The sequence below is a fragment of the Gavialis gangeticus genome, unplaced genomic scaffold (genome assembly GCF_001723915.1).
Source record: "Gavialis gangeticus isolate Ggan-Ray unplaced genomic scaffold, GavGan_comp1, whole genome shotgun sequence".
Taxonomy (NCBI): Eukaryota; Metazoa; Chordata; order Crocodylia; family Gavialidae; genus Gavialis; species Gavialis gangeticus.
In genome coordinates, this window is record NW_017728998.1 from 19,224,998 (window position 1) to 19,236,313 (window position 11,316).

Sequence of the window (11,316 nt, forward strand, 5' to 3'; positions counted from 1 at the left end):
ACCTGCCAAAGCACAACAACTACTCTAAATTCTAGGAAGACTGCACCCAGTCACTCCCATCTTTACTGTAAACTCATCATGCAGTGTTTGAGCCTTTTTCCTTGTCCCCCTCCCACCCTCATCTGTTTCAGGTTCTATCTCGATTGGCAAAAGGCCTGTTCCACAAAGCCATCTCAGAGAGTGGAGTTGCACTCTTTCCTACCATGTTTAGTTCGCATCCTGAAGCGATTGCTAAGGTATGTTATGCCCATTCTTACTCATTATGTTACTAAAGCAGGGATCCTGGTTTTCTCTGTTTTAAAAATCACAAATTCTCTAATTGAAAAAAACCCAAAATCTGTCGCTCCCCACCCACCGCCCCCCATACCCTCGGCCCTGCTGGAGGGGGCCCTCAGCTGCCAGGGTTACAGGACAAGGGACCCAGGTCCACAGCCCCCTGCCCCCTGCAGCAGCACCCAAGCCCTGGCTGTCACCCATGAGAGGCAGCAGCTGCTGCAGCAGAGCAGAGCGAGGTGCCCAGCTCCCCCTTCCCACGGCCAGAGCAGAGCCCTTGGTGGGAGCTGATGTGGGCTGCCCAATGCGGGCGCAGGCTTCTGGCCCTGCTACCATCCTCCCAGGGCCTCTGTGGCACAGAGGGCAGGACCCAACCCGGCCCAGCAGAGCAGGGCCAAGTGGGGAAGCTCAGTGCCATCTCTGCAAGCCCTGTACTGTCATGGCAAAGTGCCTCCTACCCTCCTGGTAGCAGCGGGAGGCACAAGTCCATGCCACCACCCCAGCTGCTGCCAGGTGGGCAGGAGGCACTTCACCATGGCAGCATAAGGCTCGCACTTGTGGCACCGAGCTTCCCTGCCTGGCCGTACTCTGTCCTGCCATGCTAACTTCCACCCACTGGGCTGCGGAGACCCCAGGAGGAAGGCAGCAGAGTGAGGAGCTCGAGCTGCAGTGGGCAGCCTGCACTCACCCCCACTGCAAATCTGGGGGGCATGTGCCCCCCATGCTCCCACCAGGAGTGCATGCAGTGGCATGGAGCCAGCCACCCCTCCCACACCTGCGCACACACTCTCTCCAGACAAGCCACCCATGGCTCGTCCCTCTCCCTGCCCAGACCCTGTGGCTGCACATGGACCCAGGCCCCATGCAGTGCTCCGGCTGGGCAGCAGCCCAAGCCCCAGCGCTGCCCAACTCCCTCCCTCACTATGGGACCCTCAATCCCCCACCCAACTTACCTGTGGGAGCTGCTCTCCAGGCTGCCTGGCAGTCACGTGCATATATACATATGTGCATGGTGTCCTCTGCCTAACCATCTTCCTCCTGCTCCCCCCAGCCCCTTGCAGGCTGAAACTCTGCCAGCCTGCAAGGGGAAACCCACCTTTTCCCACATTTTTCTCCTTTAAAAGAGAAGATCCAGGTTTTACTGCATTTTTCCATGGCAAACAGAAAACCTGGATACCTGGTACTCATGCTGGCATTGCAGAGCACAGTCTGCTCTGTCAGTTCTGTTTCATTTTAGCTGAGTCAATATTTTGTTTTTAAATGAGATTTTTCAAAGGTTTTTTTTTTTTTTAATAGGATGTGTGCTGCAATCTATTGCACCCAGATCAGATTCTAGTCCTCACATCTTGCAGATTGTTTTCTAAGATAAAAACTGTCTTCTTCCTCCTCGGAGACATTCCTCCATTCCACCCCATTCGATTTGGCTATAGAACGTAATACCATATGCATTATCCTTTTTTTCTTGTACACTGTTTCTGTCCACATTGAATTCTTGAGCATCGGGAGATAATTTTGTTCCAGTGAAACAGGGTATGCTATATTTTAATTGTTCACTAATCCTGTTGTATTGGCCCAGTCTCAGTATTTTTTAGAACATTATGTCAAGTAATTCTTTGTTTCTCACACAAAGAAGAAAGAGCAGCCAGGAAATTCAGAGGGATGCGTAATGCCATTGATCACACAAGATGCTCAGTTGTATGAGTACAGAATGCTAGGCTTGGCTCTGAATTTCTTGGATTAATTTTTTTCTTTGTAGTTTGTCTTTGCTTATTTAAATAAGCTAGCATTTTTCAAGGACGTTTAGTCTCTGGTTTAAATTACAGTTCTGAGCTGCTTTGCAAAACACAGGCAGCTAATGTATTAAACCATGAGAGGCATTTTTAAAAGCACTGTGTAAGACTAATCCCATTTAAAACAGGCCATCTCTTAAACACTTCTGCAGATCCCATCCTATACTTTCCTGTGCGCGTTGTTATAAAGAAACTGATATACATCAGACATTGGTTACACAAATTCCAGAGCCTGTCCCCAGATAACACTTTCATTTGCATCAGAATCTAATAGCTGTTTGCAGATCTAACGTTGTTTGAATAATTGCAGATGGTCGCTAACATATCTGGCTGTGAGACCATGAGTTCAGCTGCAATGGTTCACTGCCTAAGGAAGAAGCCTGAGGAAGAAATTATTTTAAGATATCAGCTACAAAAGGTAGGGGTGATGTGTAGGGGTAAGTCCATTTCAGGTAGCTACAGGTGGCTGTTAACAGAGGGGCAGGGGCAGCTTCTGAGTGAGTTAGTGGAGCATAGCCTTGTAGGTACTGTGATTGCCAGTGGAGAAAAGTGAATTTAAGGATAGCTCTGGGATTGGACATGCATATGTTATGTCTTTTTTTTCAATTTTGCTGGTTAAATCCAGTTTCACATTTGGCTTTTTATGTCTTAGACTTCGAAGGAAATGCTTTGAAATCCTCACTCTAGGTGCTCTGATTCCTTGATTGTGCTGTGCAAGTCAAATTCAGCCACTGTGAAAACAGTTGTAATGGCATGACATCTACCATTGTGCTTAATCGGGCCCAGCATCTCCTTTTCTTTTGTCACAATGAATGATATTAGCTTGATTTCTTGGTAGAAGCTTCCACATGGAAAGCAGTAACGGCTTGACAAATAAATGCTTTTCTTTTCTCTCTTCCAGGCAATCCCATTTATCCCTGCTGTTGTAGATGGCATTTTTATTCAGAAGAACCCTGAAGACCTAATGGCTGCAAAAGAGTTTAGTGCTGTTCCATATATAATAGGAATAACTAACCATGAATACGGCTGGCTCATTCCTAACGTAAGAGATTTCTAATAGCTTGGCACAGCTGTCTGCATGAACCGTTGCATTAAACCAGGGTACCACTTTCTTTCCCTATGAAAGACAGACAATTTGAGCTTCCATTCTTGTGTACCTGAAGCCCATGGGACATATTTCGAGGCTGGCCCCCAATTGTCCATGCCTTTGTGGATACCTAGCATACATCTGACAAGATTTTCTACTCTTCCCAAGAAAAACTGTACATTTATAAAGGGTGTGCCATTCAGAAGGATACCAGAGCCATGTATAGATTGCTGCTGGGAGGAGAATAGGGTAGAGAATAGCCAGGTCTAAGAATTAGAAGAGGTTGGTAATCAAATTAACAATCTACATTGCTCTCTCTCCTGGCATTTGATAAGTAGGAGAATGCAGGACTGGTCATACCATCACTTAAGAAGTTCTTCAAATATTATCTAAGGTCTTCTAAAGGGGGGTTCGGTGGCCTAAATTTTCTTAAATAACTAGACCTTCGATGCCCAGCTCCTCTTTTGGAGAGTTTGGGGTCCCCTGCTGCTCAGACCCTTTCAGAGGTCTCAGTGGGAGACCCTGTATCACTGGCCTTTCTTTGAATATTTCAAAAAGTAAAACAAATGAAGTACTGGTTTTTAACTAATAAAACCATTAGGGCATCTCTACCCCAGACAGTAGCAGTGACACATAGAAATCAATGTTTTTGTTTGCAATCCAACTTCAGAAGCAGGTTTACAGTCCAGTTCTCTTCCCATCGCAGTCTCTAATTTTCTTAAAGCTGAGAAACCTATAAATGACAAGAATTCCCATAGACATGGTTTAATTTACCCTATATCAGAACATAAGGAATTTATATCTAGACATTTGCTCTCATCATGACCTTTATGAAGATCATGAGTAAAGGATGACCTGGTACAGGGGACTAGATTTAGAAACCCCATAAGCGTTAAAGTGTCTTGCTCTTCCGCTCATGGTCATACTGATAGTTAAATTTGGGTCCACAAAGGAAATTCTCCTGTCAATGATGTGGTCATGAACTGAAGGGAGCGGGGGGTTACCTTCCTCTGTAATAGGAGTCACTGGCCTTTTCTTAGGATGTTGTGAATATATATTAACCACTGCTTCCCTCTTGTTGCAGTAGTGGAGCACTGGCAGTGCCTTCATGTCCGCTGCCTTTACTGTCGTATGGCATGTTACTGGGTATTTCAGGGATTATGCCTCAGTTGAGCATGTCTGGCTGAAGTGGTGGTTCTGGTGACTGTAGATGTGAGGGCCCAAGGCACCCTTTCTATGCATGTGTTATGTATGCTGTATTTCATACTAACCTTTCTAGTTTAGCAGCTAGACCTTGATAAGACTCAAAAAGGTTTGGACCCTTGTATGGAAAACAAGATCTTCCAAAGCTGTAATACCTGATGCTCACAACAATTCTGGAAGGGGTATTAAACCTCAGGGCTTAAGCCGAAGTCTTATCAGGATGAAACTAATGCAGAGGCAGATTATTTCACATTAGCTTCCTGCAGGTGTTTGCACTGTCCTCTGAAAAATCTGCTTCTAGCCAGTGTTAGGTGGAAGGTAGTACAGGGTAGCACTTCTGAGACCTTCAGAGAAACATGAGCTTTCATAGGCAACAGTCTCTACTTTGTCAGCAACTTGGCTCATGAAGGAGGTTGCTTCCTACAAAAGCTCATGTCTCTCGCAGCCAGTTAGTCTCTGAGGTGTGCCACCCTACCCTACTTTCTGCCTAGTTTCAGGCTAACATGGCTGACCCCTTCTGGCCTTTGTTAGAAACCTGTACTGGACTACAGATCTGATCCTGGATGCCAGTTCCTGTGGCCCTTTGCTACGTAGTACATTAGTTTGTAAACCTAAGTGCTGTGATATGTCTTACCTGCTGAGGCTTTGGGGCCTGTGTGTGTTGTTATAAACGGAACTGATTATTTTTAATATTTTCCTTTAGTCAGTAGGCTTGCCTGGCCTGAAGGAAGGGATGGAGAGAGAAACCATAACTTCAGTATTGGAGAATATGTTACCGTTTTTGGTAAGGAACTAGCAGACTGATTAACCTCCCTTTAACTTGCTCAGTGCTTAGGGATTGGACTTCTGTTTCGTCTTTGTTTTGTTATGATAAATTAAAACAGCGGCTGGAATTCTAAGTGCATTTTTCACCCCTGGGTATCTACTTACTCCCATGTACTTGAGACAAAGCTGGTAACCCCTAGACCCTCTGCAATGGTGTTACTAAGAGCTATATCACTTCTGGACTGCCAGGTCCTCATAAGAAACAAAAATTCCCTTGTTGTCCATGCTAACCAATGTCTGACATGTTGTCCTGCTGATTCCTGCAGCCCTTGATCAACCCTGTGGCTAGTTTTCTCTTCCTCCTGCCTTCCAGTCCGTGCCACCTGAAGGTGTACCTTTGATAGTGCACGAGTACCTGGGAGACGCCAATGACACGACTGTTCTACGGGACCGATTTCTGGACTTGATGGGGGATGCCGCATTCTTAGTTCCAGCTATTAAATCCTCCAGGTATCACAAAGGTGAGCTTCCGTTTAATACATTCTAGAGGAAAGGTAGATAATATAGATAAACCCTCAAAGTAAAATTGACTGTCAGTATAGATCAGAGCGCTAGCACACTAGGCCAGGTTGCTGCACATTCATGCTGGCATAAGCAATAGGCCCACCCGTCTTCCTCCCCCTGGATTGCTAATTACTGTATCTTTCTCTGGGGCTTTCTTCGCCTCCTTCAGAACCAGCCACTGGAGTTATCTGGGGCTTTCATTACTGTTTCGTTAGCTCCTTCATTAATTTTTTTACCTTAATTGACCCCTTAGCTGAGGCAGAACTAGTTAATACTCACAACTTCCTTCCCCTCTATTTATCCCTCTTAGGCACGGGCAGGCAATTATCTTGGGTGGAGGGCCTCTTACTGAGTTTTGACAAGCCAACAAGGGCTGCATGACAAGCAGCCAGGGACAGAGAAATATTTACTTTCTAAATTTTTTAGGGGCCCCACGGGCCAGATAGAATGGCCTGGCGGGCCACCCCGCGGGCCACATTTTGCCCACCCCTGCTCTTAGGGCTTGTTTCCATTACGTTTGCTGTAGCATAAGAGTGTTACTGTGGCTGAGCTGGTCCAAGGAATATGTGAGAGCCAAGGGTTTTTTCAGTAATATCTTTCATTGGCCCAACTGAGCAGACCTGAGGAAGGGCACTTGTGCCCAAAAGCTTGTCTAACATCTCTCCCAACTATACAACTGGTCCAGTGAAGGACTTTTGCTGTCAGGGAGCCACCATCACAAAGAAATGCCCAACCATGTCCCCATACCTATGGCTTCTAGTGCTTCTGTGCAGCTCCAATATACAAGATACCCCATGTAGGATGCACCCGCTATGAAATAGTCTGTGGCTGCTGGCAGAAATCATGGGCTTGCCTACATACATTTGGTGGCATCTTCCTTGTGGCAGCAAAAAGCCTTCTGTAGCTCACCGAGTTGGCGTTGCTCTGCTGCCAGAAAGGAGGAATTCTGATGCCACAAGGGGAATACGTTCTGCTAGCTAAACACTGTAGCATAAAATAGCCCTTCTCTCGTTGTAACGAGCTGGTAAGCCTGCTAAAACTATAGCTACTTGTAAGCACTGCTGCCATCTTACACGGGTGTAGTTTGTAGCTGTGTTAGTCTAAGGACATAGGCAGGCAAGGGTCTTTGGGTGAATCTGATACATTTATTAGACCAACTTAAATAGTTGGAAAAAATTGTCTTAGAAAGGAAGAGCACACACCAACTGCAGATGCTACCTCACCCTGACAAAGGATTTTTAAACCCAAAAGCTTGCTAAAATTTTTTTTTCCCAACTATTTAAGTTGGTTTAATAAAAGATATCAGATTCAACTGAAGAACTTTGTCTGCTACCATCTTTGCACCCAACCTATATGGCAGTGGTTCTCAACCTTTTCAGTCTCAAGGCACCCCTCAGACACAAGGCCCTCCTTCATAACTCACATAAATTAAGGGGTAACCCATTTCAAACACTGATTTATTGCAGTGCTTACCTCCTTGCAGAGGGGACAGGCCAGGAAGATGAAGGAGCAGCCAGGCAGGGAGAGCCTGAGCCTGCCCTTACCTGCTGACCTCCTCACAGCTGAAACCTGAGCCTGCCTGCCTTTGCTCATCTCCTCATACCTCATTTATCTCCTCACACTTCCTACAGCACCCTTTAGAGGACCTTGTGGCTCCCCAAGGTGTCCCAGCACCCTGATTGAGAATTATTGCTCTCTAGCTTTGTGAGAATTCAGTCAAGCAGGGTATAAGCTGATCTTCCTAAACAACATATACTCAACATTTATTTTTCTTAATATACCAATCTAGACTCATGCCACACATTGTGTATGCCATTTTAATTAGCCAAAGTACACAGAACTCTATAGCATCTTTCATAGTAGTATTACCATAGCACATGAGCCTGTCATGAGTCAAGAGCCCATCTGCTACATGCTGAGAAAACATTGAATGTAAGGACTGCCTACGTCCTAAAGATCTGCACTCTGATTTTTGGACGATAGGCAGTATTTGAACCCAGACAGATGGCGGGGTACAGGGAAAAAGTGAGAAGTAACAGTCATCCTGATTAGCACTAGTCTTTGCTTCTGGAAAGCAGAAGGGTTAGAACTCTGTTAAGGGGACGTGGTTTGTTTTGGTGAGTGATATTTTTTTTTCAGTTTCTTTTTTCTGGGGATAGGCAATGAGGTTGCCGTACTACAAAGAAACTTATTTCCCAACTCCCAGAGATGGTCAGACTTAGATCTTAACTGAGAATTAATTTTATAGACAGAAGGTTTCTCAGGTGTTTTGGGATGTGATTATGCTAAAGGAGTGAACATCCCTTAACTTTCAGAAATCAAAATTCAGTCTTGAATGTATCTGAGTCTCGACACATTACCTGTATCTGTCTCTCTGTTTTGGAGATCATGTCTCAGGTGTCACTCCAAACAAATTATTAATTCCAGTGCCCAACTATGTGGCTAGAATTGTTTTAGTTTCTACTTGAAAATGGAGAACTTGTTTTAGCTTAAATAAATATAGTTTCTTTTAATTGTGGGCTTTTTCAGATTCTGGCTCTCCTGTCTATTTTTATGAATTCCAACATCCTCTAAGTTCAGTTGCAGACCTCAGACCAGACTTTGTAAAAGCAGATCATGGAGATGAAATTAATTTTGTCTTTGGAAACATGTTTATTGCTGATGAGTCTGGTAAGGAATCCTTAGTAGTATATATCACATTTATTGTTCTTAAGCAGTTGGCAGTTTAAGTTATGCCTTTGTTATCATAGGATGATGGGCAAATGCTATATTAGTGGGTTTGAACAAGTAGATGTAGCAGACTATTCTGTTTTGATTCAGTGAAATAAGAATGATCATATTTGGCAGAGGTGGATACTGGAAATCCACCATTCCTCTTGTTCCAGTCCCAACCCAACACCATATATTTATTTTTCTTATCCTTCCTTTGTATTCAGCAATTGAGGGCAGTTGAATCTCCTGCCAATTGCAGACAAATATATTCTATGTAACTATGCATTTGATGGACAGCCTATAAAATAGCAGCATTCAGAAGTTAGCTGTAGTTGGTACATGCACCTATATTCTGTTCCTATCATGCAGAATTGTGTAATTTGATATTTCTAGTTTTCGGAGTCACTACAGAGGAGGAGAAACATCTCAGCAGAACAGTAATGAAATACTGGGCTAATTTTGCACGGCATGGGTAAGATTCAATACTCTTTTTTCCCAAATAGTGTATTTGCTTATTTGAATCTGTAGCCAGTTGGGTAGCTCATTTGTGCAGACCACTCCATGCTTGAAAAGCTGTTGGATTGATAGCTCCAACCCATTTTCTTTGCTTAATCACATAACAGGTACAGCACGGCAAGCACAGTTTACTTTGTCGGTAATACAAAGCCTCACTAATGCATCCTAGTGAATCAAGACCACATTGAAGGCTTTGGTAGTCAGGAACAGGCTTTAAGAAGCAGGGTCATTACCATTTAGCTATTGTGGGGAATCTGGGCATAGAGAAGTGAAGTGACTTGCCCAAGGTCATGTGGCAGGTCAGGGGCAGAACTGGGAAGGCAATTTGAGTTTCTTGCTGCCCAAGTTGGTTCCCCAACCATCAGACGACATTGCTTTCTCCCAGTATACCTACTCACCTGATGGCTGTTGTGTCATGGAAGTCTCTGTGCTCTGCCCAAGCTAAAATTTATGGTGATGAACAGCTGTCAGAAGAAATGGCTTTACCAATCTGGTCTACACTGAAACTGGGGAGTTAAAGAGATCCTGCTCTCTATCCTATCACCAGTCTTTCCTGGCATGTCTTCATTATGTTGTGCACAGGAATCCTAATGGTGAAGGTCTGGTGGAATGGCCAGTGTACAACCTGGACGAAGAGTACCTGGAACTGAACTTGAAGCAGAAGACAGCAAAGAAGCTGAAAGAGAACACAGTGCAGTTCTGGACCAGAGTCTTGCCTGAAAAAATCAAGGAAAAACTTAAAGACACGAAACAGCACTCGGAGCTGTAACTCATGAATGAGGTCTGTGTGTATTTTTTGAAACAAATACAAATACAATCTCTGTAAGCATGACGGAATTAACAACAGACTGGGTGCATCTACACATGCGCCAGACTGTACAGTTGTTACTGCACAGACATTTAGTACTTGCTTAAGCAAGTACTAATGCAAGTACTAAATGACTGTGCAGTAATTAGCATTACTGCACAGTCCTGATGCCACACAGACTTTTTTCCCATGCTTCTGCACTAAATCATCCAGTATCAAAACACCTGAATGGAACTCCGTGGGTGCGTCTGCATGAGATGCTACACTGCCGTACGATGAGCTATGTCACTGTAACTCGTTGCTATGGTGACATAGTGTCAACTGGCATGAACTGTGATGCCAGTAGTTCTGTGCAGTAGCAATGAGCTACAGTGACAGCTCGTTGTACAGCGATATAGCATCTCATGTAGATGCGCCCACTGAGTTCCATTCAGGTGTCTTGATACTGCTCCCTATACTTGGTACTGAGAAGGATCAGCTAGTTTGATCCACCAACACCCACAGGATTAGCTGAGATCAGGCAGACTCCAAGTGAATTAAACTAGGCAATAGCAAGGACTTCTAACAGCAAAGCCATTCTGAGGGGAAATTACTTGCCAAGAGGATGACTGAGGATGTTTGGGAGGGACCTACATGTAACAAGGTGCATGGGGCACTTCCCTTTAGTCTGGTCCCTTTCAGTCCCCTTGTACAAGTGCTCAGAGGATGAACTATATGCCGAATGCTTGGGAGATCACTGGAGCCTGTATCTGGGGGCAGTTTATTTCACTTTCCTTTATGCTTTTGTTGATGTTTCCAGGTTACATGTTTGCTGAGGCTGTACTGTTTCTTCTCAGTCATTTCACCTCTGCACACTGGCGATCACACCAAGATGGTCAAAGCTGAATGGAGCAGCAGTCTTCCTGGAGGCTTCAAGGGCCTGTACATTCTGTTCCACTGACTAAGATAGAAATGGTTGGTACCCTCAAGGTATCCATCCTCCTATGCAGTCCAGACCAGGATAGGAGGAATCAAGAATAACATTTTATTCTGAGTTATACTGAAATGATGTCTAATTTAACAGCACATAAATTAAAATCTCTCCCTGCACAAAGCGTGTCTATCTGCTGCATGTCAACACTGCTGTCCTGGCATCTTGATTCGTCACAGCTTGAGGCCAGTCATTCTGTTTACCAGTACATCCAGCCACTCAGAAATGGAACAGAATGATGCAGATCCAATACCTCTGTTTTCTTAACATGTGACATCATTACTTTTGCTATTGTGAAAGGTAGCTTGAGTTACAAACTTTTATAGAGAGCTCTATAAGCAACTGTTTGTACCTGGCAGCCCCATTAACACCGCTTCTCAAAAAAAAATAAAGAAAAAGAAAAAAAAGCACCTGCTTCATCTCTCACCGTAAGCCAAGTCAACAATGATGTATTAGAGCCTGTGTTCAGCTGTACCTGTAACCTAGCATGTGCCCAGCTTTTCACCGTAGAGACCAGTGCTTCCTGTGCTGGTATTGGGGATCATGTTCACTCTTCCTGTTACCCGCAGAAGCTGCTCCCCGCTCAGAGTGCACTTATGACATTTTGGATTAGAAACTGTTAGCAGTC

The 11,316-nt window shown here is 44.5% G+C and overlaps 1 protein-coding gene across 1 annotated transcript in view; it reads left to right on the forward strand.

Moving 5' to 3' along the window:
• LOC109289282 (fatty acyl-CoA hydrolase precursor, medium chain-like) overlaps positions 1–11,072 on the forward strand; it is a 20,152-nt gene extending 9,080 nt beyond the window's left edge. The window contains exons 5-13 of the mRNA XM_019505275.1: positions 132–236; positions 2,374–2,481; positions 2,965–3,105; positions 5,057–5,137; positions 5,492–5,639; positions 8,212–8,352; positions 8,788–8,866; positions 9,493–9,691; positions 10,518–11,072. Of these exons, the coding sequence (XP_019360820.1) occupies positions 132–236; positions 2,374–2,481; positions 2,965–3,105; positions 5,057–5,137; positions 5,492–5,639; positions 8,212–8,352; positions 8,788–8,866; positions 9,493–9,679 (990 nt within the window). The 3' untranslated portion in view covers positions 9,680–9,691; positions 10,518–11,072. The remainder of the gene's footprint in view (positions 1–131; positions 237–2,373; positions 2,482–2,964; positions 3,106–5,056; positions 5,138–5,491; positions 5,640–8,211; positions 8,353–8,787; positions 8,867–9,492; positions 9,692–10,517) is intronic.
• Positions 11,073–11,316: the final 244 nt, after the last annotated feature.